Raw genomic sequence first — 26,877 nt, forward strand, 5'->3', positions numbered from 1 at the left:
TTGTGTGGCACATAATCAAAGCAGCAGAAATACAACAGCGACGTTGTTCTGATGTCCTTGTGCCTTTTCTGCTGAATGGGGTAGATTAATTTGCCTTCGTCTAGTCATCATCCCATTCATGAAACCTGCCTGTACTGGAAGGATCACTTAGAGCCAAGATGTGCATGATTTAGTACATGTAATAATACGTCTGTAAGATTCCTGGTGGTGTTCAGTCACCTCAAAGCACCTATAGTAACGTGATCTTGGGAAACATTTGTAAATTTCAAAAGGTCCCTGTCTATTTAAAAACTGTTCTCCAGTTCCTCGTTATAAACTTTGTACGAAGAGACTAATTCTCAGCATATGCTCTTCTTGTGCATGCCTGAAATAATTAGAGTTTGCAAAAGAGGATCTCGCATCACAAACTTGCATACATAGCGGTAATGCGCACACCTGCGGAACGCAAGACTTATTTAGAAATACTGATTGGCGGGACTCGCAATGAGGGTGTGCGACTTTTCTACGAAAGGCAACCTGGGAGAAGAAGAGCATGAAAAAGTGGGGAAAATCACTCTGGACCCCAATAAAGTGGCAACTGAGATAGCAGAATAGTATGGAGAGTTGCTAGTGGCCATAAGAAAAGTACTGGAGGTTCTTAAAGGGGTGTGGATCATTGGGTCGACAGTAACTAGGTCGACAGTCATTAGGTTGACCACTGTTGGTCGACAGTGACTAGTTCGACACCTGAAATAGGTTGACACGGTCATTAGGTCGACATGAAAAAAGGTCGACATGAGTTTTTTTAATATATTTTTGTTGTTGTTTTCTTCGTAACGTGACTGGGAACCCCAGTTAGTGCACTGTGTCCCCTCGCATGACTCGCTTCACTCACCATGCTTCGGGCAAGGTGCCTCGCCCCGCTACCGCAGCGCTCGGCACAGGTTACTATTCCCAATCGTAGTCCACGTGGATCGTAAAGCATGAAAAAGTTCAAAAGAATGGAATTTTTTTTGAAAAACGCATGTCGACCTTTTCATGTGTCAAAATTTGCCATGTCAACCAATAGTGGTCGACCTAATGAGTGTCGACCTAAGTGCTGTCGATCTAAAGACTGGATACCTTCTTAAAGGGTGTTATATGCCTTTTTGCAGTTTTAATTAATTTGTTGGAAAACACTTCCCACATTAAAGTCCTTACAGCACTTTGGAATACAGAAAAATGTGTGTAAAGTGACTTTCAAAAGTTTGTAAAAAGCTGGATAAAACACTTGTAACTCCCATCTGAAAGTTCTAAAACTCCTCTCCTATACATACAACACCTCAACATAAAGGTCCTACATCATCATTAACATCTCTACATACATGCCCCACATCATTAAACCCATTATTGAGCTTTTTAGAGAAATTCGCCAGAAAACTGACGTGTCGTTATTGGGCAAATTGTACTATTTAAACCCAAGTGCATGATCATTCAGTAGGAGGGGTGTACCAGAGGTTCTGCACTGTGCCCCAACATTTTCACATTAAAATGCATATTTTGTGAATTTGCTGGAAGCAAGGGCGTAGCTACCATAGGTGCACGCAGTGCAGCTGCTATGGGGCCCAGAGCTGAGAGGGGCCCACCTTCCCTGTCACAGTTACATGTGTTATATACATTTTTCGCCATTGGGTGGTACGTAGGGGTCCCTTCAAACTTTTTCGTTGGGGCCTGCAATATATCTAGGTATGCCCCTGGACCTGCTCATTGTAGTGTGGTATAAAAGAGAACTGGAGGGCATTATAATGTTATATAATATGAACTGGGACACTGTAATGAGGCACAATATGAACGGGGAGCACTATATATCATAATGTGCATTGGGGGTACTGTGCGGCATAATGTGTACTGGCAGCTCTGAAATGTGACATAGGGTGACTTTAGCACTACTACGATTCATAAAAGAAACTAGGGCACTACTATGGGGCATAACATTAAATAAGGCTCTACTATGGTTTAGAAAATGACTATAGGGCATAAAATTAACAACTGCTGCAGAGAAGTGTCATTGGGACGGGGGGCCCCTTCAAAATGTGGCTATGGGGCCCACAAAGTTCTGGCTACGCCCCTAGCTGGAAGAATGGATTGCAAGTTTGGAATTGGATTGCAATGGAATTGGATCGCAAATGCTGGTCACTGTGCAAATTTGCCTTGCCGTGCAAATGGCTCATCGCTCCTAATTGAATTGCCCCTTTGACCTCTGTGGAACTGCAACCTCCAAAGTGCATAGAAAGCCTATGAAAAAGTGTAACGGTATGAGCGAGGTTTCAGTGAACCGTCCAGATTCTCTAATTCCAACAGTAGCTGGTGGGTGATGGGTTGTCTAAGCCTTTTATGAAGTGTGGCTGTAGCACTTTACCATATGCGGCCGTCAGAAAACTCACACAGAGTTCTATATGTAAAACAACTTGATACTTTTGGAAACTAGGAAATACGACCTCGCCCAATGAAAATACTATTTCGCAGAGCCTGCAACACTTCAGCTTACAAAGGCAATAAACTGGAATCTTTAAAAACATTCTTGGGATTGATTTTCTTTAAAAGGGGGATTGAGGCGTGTGAGAACCTGCAAGACCTAAATCCATCAACTACATCGTACTTATTGCTTATTTGCATATTTTATTCTGCATCCAATTATCTCGGCCCTGCAGAATAAATATGCCTGGCAATTTACCTGTAGATGCAACAACCCCACCAAGGCTAACTTAGGTAAAGCGATATTATTTGTAGAGTTAGGGGCGACACATTAAGATTAGCTGTGTTAATCATCGGGACCCCAAGGCTTGTGTTCCTTGGCACTTATTCCAGCCCAGCCCAATACTGTCCCATATAAAATGAATTCTTCTTTCCAGGTAGAGGCCTGTACTTGTCTGGGGAACTCTTCTAATTATACAGCTGTGAGCACCATTGCCATAAGCACATAATGGGCCTAATCTGGAGTTTTGCGCATCTGTTCCCGGTTGCCCGTCTGGGACTTTATGCAAATGCACTACAAAACCCTTCCCAAGTATACGTCCGTGCGTCTGACTGTGCAAGGACTGAGATGTCAACTTTCAGAGCCCACAGATGCTCAAAAAGCGCTTAGTGTGTCTCTAGATGAAACATTGGTTGTGCCATCAGACTAAAGCGTCGCACCCTCAAAACTTTGGCAGGTGCAGATTATCCGTCTGAATATGGCATCTTCCGTGAATGATTTTGCGTCTCAGAAGGCAACCACTACCTGCCACACACCTGCAACAGCAATGCGTCTGATTAGCCAGTCCCCTGTTACCTCCAAGTCTCCACCTTGGAACTTCTGCTACCATGCGTCCAAATCTGCGCTGCGACTCTATGGGGGTCATTCCGACCCGCTCGCACGCAGCGGTTTGTCGCTGCGGTGCAAAAGGGTCCGGAATGCGCATGCGCGGCGGCCGCACTGCGCACATGCGTCGTTGCCCGGCGACCCAACGTAGAAAGCGGTCGCAGAGACGACCGCAAGAAGATTGACAGTAAGAAGGCGCTCCTGGGCGTCTCCGGACTGTTGCCAGACGTTTTCGGGGAGTGGAGAAGAAAACGCAGGCGTGTCCAGGAGAACGGAGGGCGGATGTCTGACGTCAAAGCCGGACCCAGCATCGCTGAGATCGTCGCACAGGGTAAGTATGTCCAGGGCTGGTCTTGATCTGCTTGAATTTCTTTTAGCTTAGCAGGACTGCACAAGCGGTCACACCCCTGCTAAGCTAAAATACACTCCCCCATAGGCGTGGACTAGTTGATCGCAGCAGCAGCAAAAAGTTGCTGGCTGCGATCAACTCGGAATGACCACCCATATGTACAAAACCTGTACGTATGCACAGATTAAACACATCACTCCACTGCGTCCAACCCAGAGAATCAGGCCCACAGGTCTTGCTAGGCATGGCCGCATACCGCAACACATAACCAGACATGAGTGACGCAATCAGCACTGTATCTTCCATCATTGTCACACATGTCATAATTGCTAACCATAACGATAATAATATCACGCGTTAACGAGGAATTCATCCTGGCATTACAATACTGTAAGAAATCACATGTATTAGAAAAACATCAAGGGGGAAAAAATATTATTATTACACTGATAACAAAACACCGGCATAAACAGCATGACGATTACACGAAGGGTCACATTCAGTGTGGGTCCATATTGGGCGTGATAGGCTGTAGGAGGTAAATGTGAGGTAAAGTATAAACAATACAGTATATTACGTGTGCAGTATTACACCGGGTAAACAGTTATAACAGAACACTGTTCCAACGCATTTCGCATCTGCACACCAGATAAACCACAAGCTGCAAAGATTACCTTGACTCTGCCCAAGACTGGATAGAAAGATGGTCACCGCTAGGAGTGACAGGAAGACCGCCGTATGCAGGTTGTGTTGTGCCCTCATTGTGCCCACTAGAGTCCAGTCAGCAAGTCTGCAAATACATAAATGACACATGTAACTCTTCATGTAACAGTCGCGCTTATGGGGTCTGTTTAGCAAAGGCAATAGGTCCTAAAAAAATGTGGATGTTTATGCAGGGTTTAGGGCTTTTGCCTGATTATCAAGCCCCCCTCCCGGTGACTATCGTCGGTGGTAGCCTTCACCGGGATCCTTCTGCAATGGGAAGGCTTATATATCATGAACTGTGGTGGTACTTGTAGTACTCCGATAGCTGATGGTATCTCCAAATGGTGCTCAAATGCTTTATTATGAAAAACAGCAATTATATTTTTCAATAAAAACTTTTTTTTTTTTTTTTTTGCATTATCTGGACCTAGAAGTCCAAGCCCAGTGTGCAGGTGGGAGCTGGGAAGCCGGCACTGATAACTAACCAGTGTCGGACTGGGGCATGAAGGGCCCACCGGGGGAATGCAGTGACAGGGGCCCATACTTAAGAGTGTGGCCAGCCTCCAAAGGGGGTGTGGCCAGCCTCCACAGATGCTTGAAATACACAATAGTCTAGTGCAGTGTAATGCAACATATCTACCATGTATAATACAAGTGCACAGTCTGGAACCTGATCCTTAGAGGAAGGAGTGGGCCCTCAGGCAGTGGGGCCTACCGGTGGTTTCCCTGGTACCCCTGTGGGCCAGTCCGACCCTGTAACTAACTATTTGTAGTTCCCCCCATGCAGGAGTCCCTGTATGTAGAGCCTGGTTTACGTCAAGTCATCATCATTGTCAGGTACAAAATATACTCCTCCTACCAGGCGTATATGCCTATTTCTGCTGGCGCATGGGACCTATGTCTGATCAAGTTCCACCTTTGTCAGGACGCCACTTCCCTCCCCCCCGCTGCGCTTCTCAAGTTGTAAGTAGCCAGATATGCGACATATGCCTGCGTTGTCTTTGCGGGCATGCACACTGCATATTTTTACAAACATAAACAGTACCAGGAGAGCACCTTTTCAACAAATGAATAAACTTATAGTGCTGCCCTCTCCTGGCTGCTTATGTGCATAACATGCACCAACACTTCAATCTAATTTCCACAAGCTTGGATAAAGGTTCTTATAATTAATTTTTAAATTAAACACTAGGACACCCACAAGATCTGAAGTTTAGTTAAAATAGGCAGAACTAATTCCACTTCTCTTGGTGCACCAGCAGTATGAATGAAGGGACAATGGGGGTCATTCCGACCCGATCGCTCACTGCAGTTTGTCGCAGCGCAGCGATCAGGTCGGAACTGCGCATTTGCCGGCGCTGCAGTGCGCCGGCGCATGGCAGCCGTTGTTGCGTAGTGATCGCTGGGCGGGAGGGGGCTGGACGGCGGCGTTAAGCCGCCGTTTAGGGGGAGCGGTCCGGCCAACGCAGGCGTGGCCGGAGCGTGGGGGGGGGGGGGGGGTCCGCGGCGGCTGCGTGATGTCACACACAGCCGCTGCGGGCCGGGGAGCGACGAGTAGCTCCCTGCCAGCACACTAAAGCTGCGCTGGTCGGGAGCTACTCTTGAAGTGCCCTTCTGCGGGGGGGGGGGGGGGGGGGCGGCACTGATATGCGGGGCGGACTAGCCCTGTGCTGGGCGACTCCCCGCATGTCAGTGTGAATGATCGTAGCTGTGCTAAATTTGGCACAGCTACGATCAACTCGGAATGACCCCCAATGTGTAAATTAATGATATGTAATGGGGGGGGGGGGGGGTTCGGGGAAATCTGGAACACGTGTTCAGGTTGTGTTGTACAAGATGTAGTGAGAGCAGCATTCTGCCGGGGAATAGTACAGTAACTTTAATTATTTATAGTGTGCCCCCATCCAACATTAGGCTAAGAGAAGGGACTAAAGTGTGGACTCTTCTAATTAAACTATGAAAATCTAAATTAATGCACAAGGATAGGGGAGGGTCTGAGCGTCTACTCTATACAGCAAGACCGCCGATTGGCTGTGACGTCAGTAATGCTGATTGAATGTGCAAAGAGACGGAGTGCCGCTAAATATTTTCCTTGTGTGACCCCTTAAAGAGTCACCTAAGGTTCATTAATTTGTATACTATATGTAATGTATTATTTATTGCTATTGGTGACAATATACTTGTATGATGTGTGGCTTTATATAAGTATTGACTGACTTAATATGAATGATGTTGTACATAATTGGTGATATGGGCCAGAATCTGGCTAAAACAGGGCTAGTGCTGCAGACTGTGCTTGCGGACACTGATACAATAAGTCACAGTTGGAGAGAGGCGGCATCTCCTGAGGTAGGAGTGCAGAGGGGGACTTGCGCTTTAGGGAGGCGCACTTAATGGTGGCGACAGCAGCGCAAGAACACTGCAGAGACAGGTCACAGCATTATCTGTCCTAAGGGGAGAGGTGCCGCCTAATAGATGGGAAGAATCGCTGAGTTCCAATTCCAATATAGGCAAACGTGGGGGGGGGGGTTTCCAGTTGCCCGGAAACCCCCCTTCCCCATAGCTTAGCCAGCGGCCACTATATGCAGTATAAATGGCGGAATGGAGCTGCTGCACATGTTCATTGGCAGCAGATTTTCCTACCAAGTCTGGTGTGTGTGTGTGTGTGTGTGTGTGTGTGTGTGTGTGTGTGTGTGTGTGTGTGTGTGTGTGTGTGTGTCTGTGGATCTGAGCGCTCAATCATTGCACCTGAGAGAATCTGGTAAGTGGCTTACCGTGATCACAGGGCCTGCATATGTCTGATGTACTGTATTACAAAAACTGCACTGTGTTTGGGCCAGACAGAGTATAGCTTGTTACACGATAAATATGCCTCCTTCATGGGCTGGCGACAATGCTCTAAAATCACACATTTGGAACCGCCCGCCATGCAGAAGTCTTGCGTTTGCCCCTGACCAGAGCGGAGATTGCTGGCTCTGAGGTGGATTACATGAGGAGACATAACAGACAGCAGTGCGGCTGAAGGAGTGAGCAGGACTAGTTTTGCTAATCGCAGGCTGAGGGAGGAGCAGGAGGAGCAGGCAGAGCTCCTGGGACTGAAGAGCAGCCATCAGTCTGTAAGCATCACAGCTCTACTTACACAGACATCACAGAAACACTGGACGTGTGTCAAGGTGCTTTTGCAAAACGCGCTCAAACTGACATTTTTATCATAGAGTGATTGGCAGGAGGGGACCATTTGGGGAGGTAACGGGGAGTGGTGGCAAAAAACTCAGGCAGCTGTTTTCAGGGCATGTATCAACCTTCGGCTGCGATAAGTATGCAGAGAAACTTGGTGCCAGTCTGCGTAGCCAGGGGGCAACCCTTAGACCTGATGTTCCTTCTTAGTGCGTATAGGCTGCAAATGTTTATGCAATTCGGATTGAGTTTGCGATGAGTCCAGCTGGCGTCTCTTCAGTAATGGGCGGCAGCTGTACTTGCTAACATTAGCTGCTCCGTAGCCTTGAAAATAGCAAATGCATTTGTGTACAAACATGAATTAGGGCCAAGAATACTACTAATACTTACATTTGCAGAAACCTTTTATTTGCTACCTGTGTCGGTTATTATCTATAACATACAGTATATTGTAATAACCGTGTGGGTTTTTTTGTGCATATCAGTAATCAGGCCCTAGTTACCTGGTAAGGGAGGTATAGCTTGGGTGGAGGCACCTGTATAATCAAACCAGGATAGAGAGCCTAAAGGGTATTTACTATGAGGGATGTTACCAATAGCAACCAATCAGATTCTAGCTATCATTTATCTGGCACCTTCTAGAAGATAATAGCTAGAATCTGAATGGTTGCTATGGGCAACACCTCCACTTCTAAAAACTTGGATTTTAGTAAATATACCCCTAGGGGTGAATTACACTTGTATGCACAGACTGGCAGCAGATTCCACCAATACCCCAGAGGGGATCGGTATGAAAGACCTACAATCAAAATCCCGACGGTCGAAATCCCGACAGCAATTGACCGACGTTCAAAATCCCGACATGGACAAAATACCGACATGTCAAAATGCCAACATGAGTTTTCAATTGTTTTTTTTTGTGTGTATGTCGACATGGACACCATATAAGTGTGGCGAGCGAGCGCTCAGCACACTATTATATTCCCCCTCCAGGTCCACTGGGATGGTAAAGTATGAACATGTCGGTTTCAATTAAAAAATCATGAAAAACTCATGTCGGTATTTTGACCTGTCGGTATTTTGACCGTGTCGGTATTTTGACCTTGTCGGTATTTTAAATGTTGGTATTTTGACTATGTCGGGATTTTGACCTCGTCGGGATTTTGACCGTTGGTAAATTGACTGCAGTGAGCCAGTCCAATTCTGGAGGCAAGTGAAACGTGCGTCTGCACTGCAGGTAGTCGGCTCCAGGGCCTAATTCAGACCTGATCGCAAAAGCTAAATCTTTCTCTAATGGGCAAAACTATGTGCACTGCAGGTGGGGCAGATGTAACATGTGCAGAGAGAGTTAGATTGGGTGGGTTATATTGTTTCTGCGCAGGGTAAATACTGGCTACTTTACTTTTACACTGCAATTTAGATTTCAGTTTGAACACACCACACCCACATCTAACTCTCTCTGCACATTTTATCTCTGCCCCAACCTGCAGTGCACATGGTTTTCCCCATTAGAGAAACATTTTGCTGTTGTGATCAGGTCTGAATTAGGTCCCCAGAGTTCTGCAAGATGTGAAAACACGCTAGCTAGATCCACATAACGGACACATCCAACTCTGCGTCAGCCCCTGTGAGTCTATGGTAGCACTCTAAAAGCTCTGCAAGTAAGGCTGAAACAGCTGGTATACGGGATTAAGTCATTACAGCCGACTGCCCTGGCTCAGTTAATCCGATTAAAGGGATAGATGAGCATGGCTTCATCTGTATAAACGTTATGTCTCATAAATCCGTTCTCTTGAATTGCAGTGGCATCTTCCCAGGGATTTACTGAGTTTACAAAAATCTATTCAGATTACTTCTCCAGTGCAGGGGCAGGGCTGGCAAATCACCTCATTTTGCCCAGATCTTATGAAGCAATGATAGGAATGTACTATGGGTGGCTGGGCCGGGATCCGGTCTGAAGATCGACAGTGTCTATGTCGACATGGTTTAGGTCGACCACTATAGGTCGACAGTCACTAGGTCGACATGGATGGAAGGTCGACAGGGTTTCTAGGTCGACATGTGCTAGGTCGACAGGTCTAAAGGTCGACATGAGTTTTTAAAAAAAAATATCTTTTTTTGAATATTTTCATACTTAACGATCCACGTGGACTACGATTGGAACGGTAAAGTGTGCCGAGCGAAGCGGTAGCAGAGCGAAGGCACCATGCCCGAAGCATGGCGAGCGAACGCGGTGCACTAATTTGGGATCCCGGTCACTCTACGAAGAAAACGACACATAAAAAAAAAAATCCTCATGTCGACCTTTAGACCTGTCGACCTAGCACACGTCGACCTAGAAACCCTGTCGACCTTCCATCCATGTCGACCTAGTGACTGTCGACCTATAGTGGTCGACCTAAACATTGTCGACCTAGACACTGTCGATTTGATGAACCACACCCGGCTGGGCCATGATAAGGCAAATTGCCCATCCTGCCTCTTTCACTTGGAAGTGGGTAGGATGAATGAGCTTGCAAAACTCTAATGGAATTCTGTGGGACTCCTGAAAATGTGTGACATTCCGGGAGAGTGGCGGAGACTGGTACATTCATCATAGACACTAGCCATGATTAGAAGGAAGTAGATCAGCAATAGAGGAACAAGAGTAGGGGTGATTGTAAAGGTTACATGGTTGTGATAGAAAGATTTTTATTAAAAATTGCTCATGAAGTTGTAATTTGTGTAGCTATCTAGAGACGTGTAAGCAGTGACAGAATCAATAATTACTTATTGTACAGATGGAGCCCTGCTCATCTATTCCTTTAATAGAATTAATTTAGCCAGGGCAGTCGGACTTAATCCCCTGCTGTAATGACTTAATCCCCTGCTGTATTGTTCTCTCTGTATTGTATTGCTGTTGAGAACAATAGATGAAAGGCTTATGCTAATAAGCCTTGGTGCACCTAGGCACAGCAAAGAAGGCTAGATGAGCGAGGCTCCTTCTGTAATTAAACTTTATTTATAGGGTGCCACTATATACAGGGCAAACAACGAGACAGTACATGGTAATACCGTGCTTACTGCAGTAAGTACATCCTACGGTCAGTTATACAAAGAGGAAAATAGATGACCCACTAATGACCCTTCAGGTACTTCTATTCACTGGAATTATTTTTAAAGAGATTTTTAAAAGGGGGAATGGTCGTAGCTCCCATGATTAGGCCACACCCCCTGCATTACTTGGGCACGGCATCCCTCTCTACGCCCCTGAGTACATATCATTTTCACTTTGCGTATTTAGGGGAAAATTATGAGACTCAGCAAATACCATTCATTCACGAAGCGAGGCCCAAGTCACATCCGTTTTAATATAATATAAAGTTGGAAATCAGCTGAGACAAATTGCAAGGGTTAAGGGGGTCATTCCGAGTTGATCGCTAGCTACCGTTGTTCGCTGCATAGCGATCATTGAAAAAAATGGCTAATCTGCGCATGCGTATGCACTGCAATGCGCATGCGCATCGTACGGGTACGAAGTCCATTGTGGTTTTGCACTGGTTCTAGCGACGATTCCAATCGCACAGCCGAACGCAAGGAGATTGACAGGAAGAGGGCAAGTGACCATTTTCAAGTGACCATTTTCTGGGAGTGTTTGGAAAAACACAGGCGTGGCCGGGCGTTTGCTGGGCGGGTATCTGACGTCATTATCGTGTCACTCGTCGCAGCAATCATCGCACAGGATAAGTAACTACAGGGCTGGTCTTGTTTTGCACAAAATTATTTTGCAGGCGCTCTGCTGCACAGGCGTTCGCACTCCTGCAAAGCGAAAATACACTCCCCCGTGGGCGGCGACTATGCGTTTGCACGGCTGCTAAAAACTGCTAGCGAGCGATCAACTCTGAATGACCCCCTATATTCACAGATCAAGTTTCCACCCTGGTTATACTGAGTTATAAACTATTATCTCAATACAATTAAAGAGACTATTTATGAAGCAGTGATAATCTGTTTTTGCTGAAGGTAGTGGTTATATCACTGCTTTCTCAAGCTGCACTAGAAGACTTCCTCAGAGAAATGACAGATTTCTCCTGCAGTCCCTCTGAGTTACCGCAGTCCTCCTGTTATGGGGACTGCAAAGTGGTTTCATGAACTTGGCAAAGAGAAGCTGAGGTAATCTTGAGATGGGGTGACCTGAGCCAGCTCTGGATTGGCCCTCAGTCTCAGGTGCTAACGGAGCGAGTGACTGATGTACTGCGGCACACATCACGTTAAGGTACAATAAGTACATATTATTGTTATTGCTGTCCTAAACTACCTGGTAAATATCAAAATATAAATCCCTGGTACTCTACACCTGCGTATTGCCCGAGCACCCAAGATCACATTGCAGAATGTGTTCACATCAGCGCCATATATCAATATGCACCCGCAGGGCCAGGGGCTCAGAAAGGAGCCATCCCTGCGATGTATTGAGTGTGGTGCCGGGGCTGTTACGCATGTGTGGTCCCGCTGACCGCACAGTGGCCTCTTCCAGGGGAACCCTCTGCCGGCTGCAAATGTGGTGAGTATCCCATAGGCTACATTGGCTACTGCCATCTTCAGATGGAGGAAGCTGCGGGGGCAAATCTCGGGAATGCACATTGGTAAATCTGGCAGTGACACATCCCCCATAGAAAGCTATAGGGGATGCAGCTGCCGGCGGGAATGGAGGGTTCGTAGCAGGTAACGGAGATATTTGCTGTGGTCCCTCCTACATAGCTACCAGGGATACCTAGTATGTGTGGCTAATATTGTTTGATAAATGGGCCTCACAGAATGGTATGACAGGTATAGCATTATCATATGGTGACAAAATGTAACAAACCTGGCAACTTCTATTATATGTATTAAAAATTAGTAACCTCTATATACTATGGTGGTCACTGATGATCTCTGTATTACATGGCGGTCACTGATGATCTCTGTATTACATGGCGGTCACTGATGATCTCTGTATTACATGGCGGTCACTGATGATCTCTGTATTATATTCAGTGACTGATGCTCTCTATTATACGGCAGTCACTGATGCTCTCTGCATTATATGGCAGTCACTAATGATTTCTGTATTACATGGCAGTCACCGATGCTCTCTGTATTATATGGCAGTCACTTATGATCTCTGTATTACATGGCAGTCACTGATGTTCTCTGTATTATATAGCAGTCACTGATGATCTCTGTATTACATGGCGGTCACTGATGCTCTATGTATTACATGGCAGTCACTGATGCTCTCTGTATTATATGGCAGCCACTGATGCTCTTTGTATTTTATGATATTGTCTGCATTATGTGGGGGTTACTGATGCTTTGTGCATTAAATGGAGGTCATTTATACTCTCTGTATTATATGGCAGTCACTGATGCTTTCTGTATTATATAGCAGTCGCTGATAATGTTTGTATTATATTCAGTCACTGATGCTCTCTGTATTATACGGCAGTCACTAATGATCTCTGCATTACATGGTGGTCACTGATGCACTCTGTATTATACGGCAGTCACTAATGATCTCTGCATTTCATGGCAGTCACCGATGCTCTCTGTATTATATGGCAGTCACTAATGCTCTTTGTATTTTTTGATGCTGTCAGCATTATGTGGGGGTCACTGAAGCTTTGTGCATTTTATATATATATATGGCAGTCACTGTTGCTTTCTGTATTATATGGCAATCCCTAATGCTCTCTGTATTATATGGCAGTGACTGTGATGCTTTGTTGTAGGTTGTATTATATGGCAGTGACTGTGATGCTTTGTTGTAGGTTGTATTGTATGGCAGTGACTGTGATGCTTTGTTGTAGGTTGTATTGTATGGCAGTGACTGTGATGCTTTGTTGTAGGTTGTATTATATAGCAGTGACTGTGATGCTTTGTTGTAGGTTGTATTGTATGGCAGTGACTGTGATGCTTTGTTGTAGGTTGTATTATATGGCAGTGACTGTGATGCTTTGTTGTAGGTTGTATTATATGGCAGTGACTGTGATGCTTTGTTGTAGGTTGTATTATATAGCAGTGACTGTGATGCTTTGTTTTAGGTTGTATTGTATGGCAGTGACTGTGTTGCTTTGTTGTAGGTTGTATTGTATGGCAGTGACTGTGATGCTTTGTTGTAGGTTGTATTATATAGCAGTGACTGTGATGCTTTGTTGTAGGTTGTATTATATGGCAGTGACTGTGATGCTTTGTTGTAGGTTGTATTATATGGCAGTGACTGTGATGCTTTGCTGAAGGTTGTATTATATGGCAGTGACTGTGATGCTTTGTTGTAGTTTGTATTGTATGGCAGTGACTGTGATGCTTTGTGGTAGGTGAGGCAGTGTAGTACAAGCAGTGATAATTATCTTTGAGTCTTGAGACAGTGGAGACTGCATGCTCCATTTACAGGTAAAAGCACCAGAAAAAATGCAGAAGGCATTGGCACCTTAATGTAACGGGACTAAGAAAAGGTTTTGCCTTCACCCTTCATGTATTTCAGTCTTTACACTCCTGACACCTGAATCCAAGTAAACCGATGGTGACTATTATCTACTGGGAAGCATAGAGCATTTGCCTCAGGTGACAGAAAGCCTCGCTTCTCCCCAGCTGCAGTTACTAGCTGACTGTGAGGTAGAGAAATCTCCTGATAGCAGCAGGCTTTTGCAGAGGTTATGACAGAAGCCCCAGATTGCTGAATTATGCCGCAACTAAAATCTGCACTGCAGCGATAAGCAGCAATAGTGATTGTTAGTTTTTTTTACGTTTTTAGTAGTAAATAGACACCGATGTTTGTCATTGGATTCAGTATGATATCCCGATGGACGGGATGCCGATGGTCAGAATACCGACAGGCCCCTGGAAAGTACCCTAACCCTCCCCTGCCCCCTACCCTAACCCTCCCTGATGGTGCCTAAACCTAACCCTCCCTGGTGGTGCCTATCCCTAATCCTCTCTGTGGTGCCTATCCCTAATCCTCTCTGGTGGTGCCTACCCCTAACCCTCCCTGGTGGTGCCTATCCCTAATCCTCCCTGGTGGTGCCTATCCCTAATCCTCCCTGGTGGTGCCTAACCCTAATCCTCCCTGGTGGTGCCTACCCCTAACCCTCCCTGGTGGTGCCTATCCCTAATCCTCCCTGGTGGTGCCTACCCCTAACCCTCCCTGGTGGTGCCTATCCCTAATCCTCCCTGGTGGTGCCTAACCCTAATCCTCCCTGGTGGTGCCTAACCCTAATCCTCCCTGGTGGTGCCTATCCCTAATCCTCTCTGGTGGTGCCTACCCCTAACCCTCCCTGGTGGTGCCTATCCCTAACCCTCCCTGGTGGTGCCTATCCCTAATCCTCCCTGGTGGTGCCTACCCCTAACCCTCCCTGGTGGTGCCTATCCCTAATCCTCCCTGGTGGTGCCTATCCCTAATCCTCCCTGGTGGTGCCTAACCCTAATCCTCCCTGGTGGTGCCTAACCCTAATCCTCCCTGGTGGTGCCTACCCCTAACCCTCCCTGGTGGTGCCTATCCCTAATCCTCCCTGGTGGTGCCTATCCCTAATCCTCCCTGGTGGTGCCTAACCCTAATCGTCCCTGGTGGTGCCTATCCCTAATCCTCCCTGGTGGTGCCTATCCCTAATCCTCCCTGGTGGTGCCTAACCCTAATCCTCCCTGGTGGTGCCTACCCCTAACCCTCCCTGGTGGTGCCTATCCCTAATCCTCAATGGTGGTGCCTACCCCTAATCCTCCCTGGTGGTGCCTATCCCTAATCCTCCCTGGTGGTGCCTAATCCTAACCCTCCCTGGTGGTGCCTACTCCTCCCTTCCCCGCTGCCTAAACCTAACCCTCCCTGGTGGTGCCTAACCCTAACCCTCCCTGGTGGTGCCTACCTCTTACCCTCCCTGGGTGGTGCCTACCTCTTACCCTCCCTGGGTGGTGCCTACCCCTAACCCTCCCTTCCCCACTGCCTAAACCTAACCCTCCCTGGTGGTGCCTAATCCTAACCCTCCCTTCCCCGCTGCCTATACCTAACCCTCCCTGGTGGTGCCTACCTCTTACCCTCCCTGGTGGTGCCTATCCCTAATCCTCCCTGGTGGTGCCTAACCCTAACCCTCCCTTCTCCCCGCTGCCTAAACCTAACCCTCCCCTTCCCCGCTGCCTATTCCTAACCCTCCCCTGCCCCCTACCCCTAACCCTCCCTTCCCCGCTGCCTAAACCTAACCCTCCCCTCTACTCCTAACCCTCCCTTCCCCGCTGCCTATTCCTAACCCTCCCCTGCCCCCTACCCCTCCCTTCCCCGCTGCCTAAACCTAACCCTCCCCTGCCCCCTACCCCTCCCTTCCCCGCTGCCTAAACCTAACCCTCCCCTGCCCCCTACCCCTAACCCTCCCCGCTTGGTTCCTAACCCTAACCTCCCCTGCTAGGTGCCTAAACCTAACCTTCCCTCCCCGGTACCTAACCATACCCTTCCCATCCCTGCACCCTAACCCTCTTTCTAATGCCTAAACCTAACCTCCCCCCCCCCCCCCGTGGCAGGACGAAAGCGCTTCCCACTGGAAGAACGATCGGGATTCTGGCTTTTGTTTTTGTCTGTATTTTGATGCCGGGATCCCAACCTCAGGTTTATGGCGTCCCTCATAATTCCGGATTCGGTATATCGACCGCCGGGATCCCGTCCTTTGGGATATTAACGCATCCCCTGTCATTACTTACACACAACTCTAAACATCTTCCATATGTATAAAGTGGCATCTTGCTGTCTGTGAGATACAGGAGAGCGCTGGGGAGAGGCAGAGATTTCCCACTTTCTACATACAGATGGAGCCATGTTTATTGCTCCTTGGATTTTAGCTTTTGATTTGCTGTTACATTCTCTGCCATACGACATAGATGGGTCCGGTATGTGATCCAGGCTGTCGGGATACCGGCGGTCACATAACTGACACCGACATCCCGACAATGAAAATGCCGACGGGAACGGGGTAATTATTTTACCCCTCCCCTGTCCCTACCCTAACCCGCCTGGGGTGGCAGCTAGGGATAAGATTGGGGGGGGGGGGTGACGGCTAGGGCTAAGACTCAGGCGAGTGGCTACATCTAACCCCCCTGTATTGCCTAGCCCTAAAGACTGCATGTTTAAAAACAAATGACTATACTAAAATAATGTCTGTAATTATACGTAAGAATTAGTATGGCAGCATTTGGAGCCTGATGCAGATAAATGCATTAACAGCTATTATTTTGTACGCAACGGCCTAGAGAAAATATGTAAATATCGGAGCCTCCGGGCAGGGCTGCCATCAGAAATTATGGGGCCCGGGACTGACCCCTTCCTTTCCCCCCAAAAAAAAATTCTGCCGCACTGCTCCACCCCTATGTGATGTCATATATTGTGATGTTACATAGAGGTGATGTCTTGTGGACCTACAGGAACGAGTCACCGAGAGCTGATGCTCAGATAAGTCTTGCTTTAAGACGTCCTCCTTGCGCATCAGCCCGCTGTTGATTGACAGACTGGTGCAGCTCTACAGGTTTTGGCGGTAAGAGCCAGGGGTGGGCCCCCTCTCTGTAAGGGCCCGGGACACCAGTTCCCACAGTCCCCCCCTGATGGCTGCCCTGCCTCCGGGAGTTGTCTAGAGATGCTCAGAACTGGCGTCTCTGATCTGCCGCTTGCGTACAAAGGCGCAACCATTGCACGCACATCAGGCAAACATTGTCCATCCGAGTAGCTTTATGGCCGCGCAGCATGGGCGCAGGAAGTAAGATGGCGGAGACATTTCTACTGTGCACAGGATTGCAAGCAGTAACACACACCCGAAATGCGACACACCTGCAGTTTATGCCGCCACTCTCTTGTTACATATGTACCCCAGGTGGCCCCCGACTGTCAATCACTTTGTGAATAAAGCCTCTCTGTGACCACGGTGGCAAGTAGGCAGTCTTAGATGTATGCGCAGACCGCCAATAATCACTAAACTGAATACAAATCGGGTTTACGCCCATCTCTCAATCAGACATTGTCAAACGAGGCCCCACAAAACTCTGTAGCACTGGAAAGTTGGTGTAACAAACTGTACAGAAGACAAACTAAACTTACAGACAAGGAGAGGCTGACAGACCAGGTGCCGACGTGGAACGGTGAGAGCTTATAACCTAGAGGCTGTAGTAGTAGGTCATATATCAGCCTTGTATAATATCTAGGGTGCTACTGCTCCAGGTGGGAACCTAGCAGGCACACGACACCAAGCGCACACTGACACGAGGGCCGCCAGCTGAAGTACCCTTGTTTATCAATATCAGGTACAGTAATACGGGATCCGGTCTTTAGGACGGCAATAAGTAGGTCAACATGGTTTCTAGGTCGACAGGGACTCTAGGGGGTAAATTTACTAAGATGGGAGTTCTATTTAAGATGGGATGTTGCCCATAGCAACTAATCAGATTCTACTTCTCATTTATCTAGCACCTTCTAGATGATAGTACCTGGAATCTGATTGGTTGCTATGGGCAACATCCCATCTTAAATAAAACTCCCATCTTAGTAAATTTACCCCTAGGTCGACATGACAAAAGGTCGACATGAGGTTGTTGTTTTTTAAATCCTTTTTATTTTTTACTTTTTCATACTATATGATCCACATGGAGTACAATTGGGAACGGTAACCTGTGCCAAGCGCAGCGAGGCACCTTGCCCAAAGCATGGCGAGTGAAGCGAGACATGTGAGGGGACACGGTGCACTAATTGCGGTTCCCAGTCACTGTACGGAGAAAACGACACCAAAAAAAGTAAAAAAAACTCATATCGACCTTTTATCATGTGGACCTAGTACATGACGACCTACAGTCCCTGTCGACCTACTTACTGTCGACCAATAGTGGTTGACCTAGACACTGACGACCTAAGTCTAATCTACCTAACATACCACACCCCAGTAATAACATAATGGTTACATGATATCCTCTTCTCTTTTCAGATAACTTCTGATATACAGTGGCGTCACTATGGGGCATAGTTATCACTATGAGCAAATTAATAATTTTAGAAATAAAAAAAAAGCTTATGACACATGGCTTATTACATATGGCCTCAGCAATGAAGTGACGTCGCCCATAGCAACCGATTATTTATCTGCCTTTTACCAGTCTGTGTGATTGGCTGGGAACTGGGGGTAGACCTACTATAATCTTTAACCAAGAAAAAGTGGCAACCAGTGACATTTTAGCTATAATTTTTCTGCAATAGTCTAGAAAATGATAGCTAGAACCTGATTGGTTGCCACACCTCCACTTTTCCATTTCTAAAAGCTTTAGCAAATCCTCCCCCTGGTTGCTATGGTTACATCACATAGTTAGATTTTACACCATGGGGGTCATTCCGAGTTGTTCGCTCGCAAGCTGCTTTTAGCTGCTTTTAGCTACTGGCAGTGAATCTTAGCTTTTCAAAATTGCGAACGAAAGATTAGCAGAATTGCGAATAGACACTTCTTAGCAGTTTCTGAGTAGCTCCACACTTACTCGGCATCTGTGATCAGTTCAGTGCTTGTCGTTCCTGGTTTGACGTCACAAACACACCCAGCGTTCGCCCACACTCCTCCGTTTCTCCAGCCACTCCCGCGTTTTTCCCAAAAACTGTAGCGTTTTTTCGCACACAACCATAAAACGGCCTGTTTCCGCCCAGAAACACCCACTTCCTGTCAATCACATTACGATCACCAGAACGAAGAAAAAACCTTGTAATGCCGTGAGTAAAATACCTAACTGCATAGCAAATTTACTTGGTGCAGTCGCACTGCGGACATTGCGCATGCGCATTAGCGACTAATCGCTCCGTTGTGAGAAAAAAATAACGAGCGAACAACTCGGAATGACCCCCCATGTTATCAAAGTAAGGCCCATTTTGTTATACTGCATTGTATTTGGCGCTGCATTAAAACTTAAGTAACATGTGAGGGGCTGAGAAATGCGGTGTGGTATGGAAGGTCGACCACACTTAAGTCAACAGTGTCTAGATCGACCACTATTGGTCGACAGTAACTAGGTCGACAGGGTCTCTAGGTCGACATGATCTAGGTCGACAGGTCAAAAGGTTGACATGATTTTTTTAATGTGTTTTTTTGTGTCGTTTTCACTGTACAGTGTCCGGGAACCCCAATTAGTGCACCGTGCCCCCTCGCATGGCTCGCTTTGCAGGTTACTATTCCCTGTCGACCTAGTTACTGTCGACCAATAGTGGTCGACCTAGACACGGTCGACCCTGTTACTGTCAATCTAGAGACCGGATACCATAAAAATTGACGAATAAGAGATCAAAGAGGAAGAATGGAAAATCTCATGTTACACTGGTATGAATTTTAAAAAATAAATTACAAAAATAAATAGAAAGTGGTAACCAAAGGGTTAATTACACACAGACCAAAGCTGGCTACACACACAGGACAAATGAGGCATCACTGTATCATTTGGCCACATGGTTGCCCTAATTGGACCGGGGTCAACCACCTATTAGTGGTGCAAGAAGCTGACCACAAACACAGGCCAGGTCAACGTTACACAGGTTCCTGAGACTTATAACCGCTGTACTTATTGGGCGGGATGCATCATGCATTGCATTTACAATGCGATACATCCTGCCACTGAATGCATGCATAGCGGCATTTACTAGCACTGAACACACGTAAATGTAAGCAAAGGATGGCTCTCTTGGTAAGAACTGTCCTTTGCAGTGTGGGGACTTCTGGGTTTATGAACTGCGAGTTCTTCTGCACATACGTGGGACTGTTGCAGAGAGAAGCCCTTAGGCGTATATGGGCCCTCATTCCGAGTTGTTTGCTCGCTAGCTGCTTTTAGCAGCATTGCACACGCTAGGCCGCCGCCCTCAGGGAGTGTATCTTAGATTAGCAGAAGTGCTACTAAATAATTCCTTACAGTTTCTGAGTAGCTCCAGACCTACGCACAGATTGCGATCACCTCAGTCCGTTTAGTTCCTGGTCTGATGTCACAAACACGCCCTGCGTTCGGCCAGCCACTCCCCCGTTTCTCCAGACACTCCCGCGTTTTTCCCTGACACGCCTGCGTTTTTTAGCACACTCCCGGAAAACGCTCAGTTACCACCCAGAAACGCCCCTTTCCTGTCAATCATCCAACGATCAGCAGTGCGACTGAAAAGCGCCGCACAGACAACAGCAAATCTGCTAAGTTTTTAGTTAAATAACTAAGCACATGCGCCCTGCGTGCTTTGCGCATGCGCAATTAGCAACAAATCGCAGCATAGCAAAAATCGTCAACGAGCGAACAACTCGGAATGACCCCCATGAAGCGATGCCATCTATAGCAAGAGTAACCTTTTGGGTCCAAGCTCTGGAACAACTTCACTTTCCGGAGCTTGGTGCATATGAAGAATGCGGCCAAGACTCCAAAAACATTTTTTTGCTGATGCATCCTGTCCATTATGAGGTGACCCATTCCAGGCCTTCCAACTAGGCCCCTTCCACCAGGTACAAGGTGCTCTTCTCCTGGACTTCCCACTTACTTTACGATTGGAGCCCTCTGTGTTGAACTGATTTATTGATGAGGAATGGCCAGGAGCAAATTTAACAAATTTTCCAAGCGAGCGTGCCCCTAGTCAATAACGTTGCAATTTACAGGCAGTGGGTGCTGGCACATGCATGGTCTGAGGACCGCCCATGCGCAGTAGCACGGGCGCCCCCTCCCCCTGGGTAAATTAATCGCATTATCTCTTTTTATTAAAAGCTGGCGATCTTTAATTGCTTACTGCCGCTATAAGCATACAAAATTATATGTATCAGGTCTAAAACCCGATAAATAATAATAACTATGCCCCTATGTACCTGGTGGTAGGGGTCATGGTGGTGGGAATGCCATTCGGGGATATGAGACGAAGTAGCTAATATCTGATAGATGCTGCCAGGATTCCTGGGGATCCTTAGTTGATCCCCTGTGCCTATAGATGACAGAAGCTGTATAGATCACATGTTGAACGTTTTACAGTTTTGTAGGAGACACGATCAGAACAAACTGCAGCCAATCGGGTTATTAGGATGTCCACAGCATCACTAAGTATTTCAGTAAATGTAAAAGTAGGGCCCTGAGCAGCCTAGAGAAGTGATGGCAGGCTCTTGTTAAACTGATGTGCGAAGATTATGGTGTCATACACACCTACTGTATAAATTACACGAGGCTCATGCATCAACTTGTTTATTTTATGTTTACATAATACGTTTACTGTTGAAAAATTTTGAGTGACATCTGCTATCCCGTCATGCACAATCCCTCAGTATATATCTGCTTTCCTGTCATGCACAATCCCTCAGTATATATCTGCTTTCCTGTCATGCACAATCCCACAGTATCCAATTGCTATCCCGTCATCCATGGTCTCACAGTATCTAATTACAGATATGGTTGGGTAACTTTATATGTCAATAGTATACAGTACACTAGGCACTTTACTACTTCCCAGGTTCCTAACAGCTTTGATGCTTTGTACACCACACAGGAAATTACCAACAATATCACTAAATTGCTTTTTCAGCACTAAGGACAGGGCAAAGTTGGTGTATAGAAATGTCCATAACTTTAAAATGCCCCCTCCTTCCGCCTCCCCGTAGGGACTTATCAGTCTGCACTTAAGTTTTGCACTATACATTTTCTTGCTGTACATTATTATACAGAAATTGCATTATAAGAATCTGAGCCACTTCTAGGGTTCTCTAATCCCGATACAGCTTGATGGTGGAGAATAATCACATTTTGGAGCAATTCTACCTTTAACATCCAGAGACCTCTTGTGAACTGTAATTTTATACCGTAAATCTGCGGCTATGACTTTTATGTGGTTATGGGCCCGGGTCCTGGGTCTTTAGAGAACCTAATAACATCACTGCCCACACAGCTTCCAAACCGCTTTGTGATGAGGAGTGCCATCCAGATGATCAATAGATAGTGGTTAGACAGTCCCCTCCTGGGAGTTTGAGGAATTACAGTTTAAAATGACATATAATAATTTATTCCTGGTCCACACAGATTGTCCTTAGACCTCAGAGCAGTGATATAGTACATCACACACACAAGGGACGAATGCAGGGAGGAGAAGCTTCCAAACATTCATTTCCAACACACACTGACGGGTGGATTCTTATATTCATAGCTTGAGGCCAATACACCTTTAGAGAGGAATTCTTGACAGATGATGAATACCTTTCTTCAGGTAAAGCAGTTCTCAGATCTCACCCAAGCCAGCAGATAGGGGTAATGCCTGGGATATTAACCTCTGCTAACCTTAACCCCTAGATGGGAGCAGATAAATCCGCTAAGTAAAGGTGAGAGCACCTGAAACCAGGCTTTGTACGCTGACATAATATCTAGATAAGACTATTTGCAGGAGCCCAACCTGTGCAAACTGAGGGTTTGCGAGCAATTAAAGTCCACTCACCTGGTGGTTTCCCTGCATAATAAATGCCACAAAGTATTTGATCTGTATATTACGGATATAAATATTTTTCAGGGCTCACACAAATGCATCCGCTAGTGATAGTTTATATATCATAAAGCCCAATACAGTGACCTTAGATAAATACATTTCTATCTAATTTGGCAGCAGATGTGGGGATGGCAGTCAAGACAGTTGCACTGGGCCACCAGCTTCATGGGGCATCTCTAGATCAGGAATTGTTCTACATTATAGATTCCATATTTACATTACAGTCTAAGATATATTGATGTAATTCAAGAAGAAAAAAATTATATGGTGTTTTTAGGAAACTAAGATGAATGTTGGAGCTGCTGACCTTTCACAGCTGTCTCTGGGCACAAGACTACAAGACAATAAATGATCACAGCATTTCACTGTGCTGTACCAAATATGCTTTCTAAAGTCTGTAAATGTTGTTTCAAAGATAACTTTTAAGGAGCACATGAAGCTACAGTGGAGGTATTCTAGAAGAACATCAAACTGTATAGATATTTTGTTAAGTTCATTTGGAATTTAGCTGTCAGTATTTGCATCTAATTTACCAGATACATCTATTTATGTCCTGTCCTATGTCCACTGGTTCCTCCCAGGAGCCAACATACTGTTAGCTAGTCTTCATTATATTATAGTTCTTTTGTATTTTAGATGCTTTTGCAAAATTTGAAGTTATATAGATTGAAAAATACAAGCAAACGTTGAGCATGCAAAACAACTGCATCCAATACTGGTGGTTTCCGTCATACAGAACAAGATCCAATTATATAAATAAGAGCATTTTAAATGGTAATTTCCTTGCAACAAAAGTCTTAAGATTTAATAATGATTACTGTGACAATAGTTATCCTATATAAAACTTTGCTCTAATATATGGATGTTTATGGAGCTTTAAATGGGGTGTGAGCCATCTCAGACACCAGCGCTATTCAGCACACCCAGATTACAACAGAAAATAAGCCCTAGAGGAATTATACTCTATATTTGTCCTTACATACATAATAAGAACATGTAATGGACACGAGATTATCATATAAACGAGAAGTGATACAGTGAGCTGTTAGTACATGCATTGTAATAATAATTATTTATATTATGTACAAAGGATATAAAACAGGGTTTTGGGCAGTTGCAATGAACACAGATTAATACATCTGTAGGCACCAAGAACTACTGTACATCCAATACACAAACTAGAACCAGTAGCACTATATACTTAGCTGTACATTTAGAATAAGAGCAGATAATTAATTTAGATCTATAGAGAAAAGTGTTACTGCACAACTGTTCATTTCTAACATAACACAATCAGATACTGGAAACTGCCTCCAGGGTAAGAGAAGTCAAACTATGCACCTGGTTAATATAAAGTACAGTGACACTACCAGCCACAAAAAAAAACCTCCTAAAAACATCTTTAAAAAGTTAGAAAGTCGCTGTAAAATAGGGTCCACCACCCCAGAGTCATGGATACATATATTACTAATCTATACTGGATTACACAGCAATGGTAATATATTAATGTAGCTAGCAAGTCGGGTATATACAGTAGGTCCTAAACTTAATGGCTTTGTCAGGAGACTCTCCAACCTACTGAATACTGCAGACAGAGCCTGCTTAAGACCCCATAGGGCACTAGGCAAGTCACCGTCCATCATTTGACAAAGAAACCCACATAAAACAGTGTTAGAGTAACCTGAGCCCCTTAGTGGCTACAGGACCTTAGGCAAGAGCCTTGGGTGCCTAATGGATGATCTGCCTCTGACTGTAGAGATTACTAAATGCATTACACAATAGGATGCAGGACAACATATTTCTCAAACACCCCTGCAATTTTTTTGTCTTAACAATAAGAGATTGGAAATAATAGGACCAGGATGAAAATAACTATACATAAAAAGACGTAAACCTACAGTTGTGTGTAATATAAATCCTGGATCTCACAATACTAACAAATCATTTGCAGATAAAGAATAATGTTTCTGGTGCTAGAATAATAAAACTCACCTGTAAAATCATTAGAAATAAAGTAATTATTAGTCCTGTAAAAAGTTCAGATTCCTTCTGATGTTCTCATTTGCCTCCTCCAGTCGGATCAGGGTCCTCCCCAGCCAGCGAGACTCCCAGCTGCTCCCTCTTCCTCAGCACTTGATCTCAGCAAGTGGAAAAGAGGAAAGAAAGCAGTCAGACGGCCAATTATACAAAAAGAAGGTGGATAGAGAAAAGCCCCACAGCTAATCACTGGCATTCACATCTCCCTGCGAGCCCCTCCTTTCACAATTACCTTCTCAGCCCTAAATGATGGCAGCTCCATACACACCAGAGCCCCCAACTGCGCTGACCTGAGACCCCATGGAAATGTTTTTTAATGACACATTTTGCAGAAATGCTTTTATATTTATACATAATATGTTACTAGTAGGATTACCGGTTGTACGGCTGGTATTTGTGTCATTATTGTGCTCAGATTGGAGCCGCTGTTGGCTGAATCCTCCAATGGTGTTTTTTTATTATTGTTTTAACTTGGTAAAATCAGTTTTAGGCAATAAGGGGCTTGGTGCAAAAATCAAGGTGGGGTGCAATGAATGCGGACGAATAGGCTTAGTGTAAACACAGGGTTTCATAGCACTAGTATGCTTGGGAGACCCCTTATACATTATTTATTTGTAATTATTGAAAGAATTATTTTTATAGCGCACACACATTCTGCAGCGCATTACTACTGCTGAGCTTACAATCCATATTCCCCATCAGCTGGAAACACTAGGGTTACATTTTTTGTCAGCGGCCGAGTAAAGTGCTAGCATGTTTTTGGAATGTGGGAGGAAACCCGGATCAGCCAAACTCAAGCAAAACCAGAGAGTACATACAAACTATACACATACAGTGCCTGAGTCAGGAACTCAGGGCTGGGAGGCTGTAAATGCAATTATTGCGCCAACCAAACATGTTTCTTATACCTCTTTTAGACCAAATGAGGCGGGTCGCACTGGGGAGCCTGACACGGTGTGCTTCCTGGCTGCGATCCGACTCAGGCCCCTTGCCAATGCGGTTTTTAACCCAGCATATTGCCGGGCTAATAAGGGCAGTGACGCGGTGGGGGTGGGGCTTAGAGATCACATGATCTACAAGCGCCGCCCGTCCACACAGAGTGAACAGGAAATGGGTCGCATTGACCCGGCTTCCCGTTTACACAGCACAGCGAGCCGTGTTGAACCCGTGTTCAACCCTGCAAGTTACCCGTGTTGGAATACCGGGTCACTCGACCTGGATTGTTCCAACTAGGCCCTTTTACACCACACAGAATGCATTTACCATGCCTGCCTTGCACTACTGAGCAAAATAACACCAGGCTGAATTGTCTGCCTGTATGCATGCTTCTAAATGTAAAGTTGGTGGGAGGAGGAATAATGGTCGGGGGCTGTTATTTTGGTGTGGCCTGGGCTTATTCGTTTCAGTAAAGGGAAATCTTAATGCTACAGTATATAATTACTGCACACTGTAGAGAATTGTGTGCTTATAAGTTTGTGGCAGCAGTTTGGGGAAGGTCCTTTCCTGTGTAAGACAGTGCACCCCTGTGCACAAAGCAAGGCCCACCAAAAATGGCTTCCGGAGTTTGATGAGGAACCGCAATAGAGCACTGATCACAATCCCACCAAACACCTGTGAGATAAATTGGAATACTGCCTCCGAGCCAGGCCTTATTGCCCAGCATCAGTGCCCAATCTCACTTTGAGGCCAATTTATCAATAAATACGTGCAGCTATATCCCCCAAAACACCCATTTTCAGGGGGCAACTGCAAAATTTGGTGTCATACAAATGCATCACTGAGGGACCGCAACAGATATTTCCGATA

General features: G+C 45.7%; 1 protein-coding gene across 1 annotated transcript in view; it reads right to left on the reverse strand.

Annotated features, from left to right (window-relative positions):
- COL14A1 (collagen type XIV alpha 1 chain) overlaps positions 1 to 25,252 on the reverse strand; it is a 258,070-nt gene extending 232,818 nt beyond the window's left edge. Inside the window, exons 1-2 of the mRNA XM_063924450.1 lie at positions 25,027 to 25,252; positions 4,343 to 4,458 (exon numbers count right to left, since the gene is read on the reverse strand). Coding sequence (XP_063780520.1) covers positions 4,343 to 4,430 — 88 coding nt within the window. The 5' untranslated portion in view covers positions 4,431 to 4,458; positions 25,027 to 25,252. The remainder of the gene's footprint in view (positions 1 to 4,342; positions 4,459 to 25,026) is intronic.
- Between the last annotated feature and the right edge of the window lie 1,625 nt (positions 25,253 to 26,877).

Source organism: Pseudophryne corroboree, chromosome 5, assembly GCF_028390025.1.
Source record: "Pseudophryne corroboree isolate aPseCor3 chromosome 5, aPseCor3.hap2, whole genome shotgun sequence".
NCBI classification, from domain to species: Eukaryota; Metazoa; Chordata; class Amphibia; order Anura; family Myobatrachidae; genus Pseudophryne; species Pseudophryne corroboree.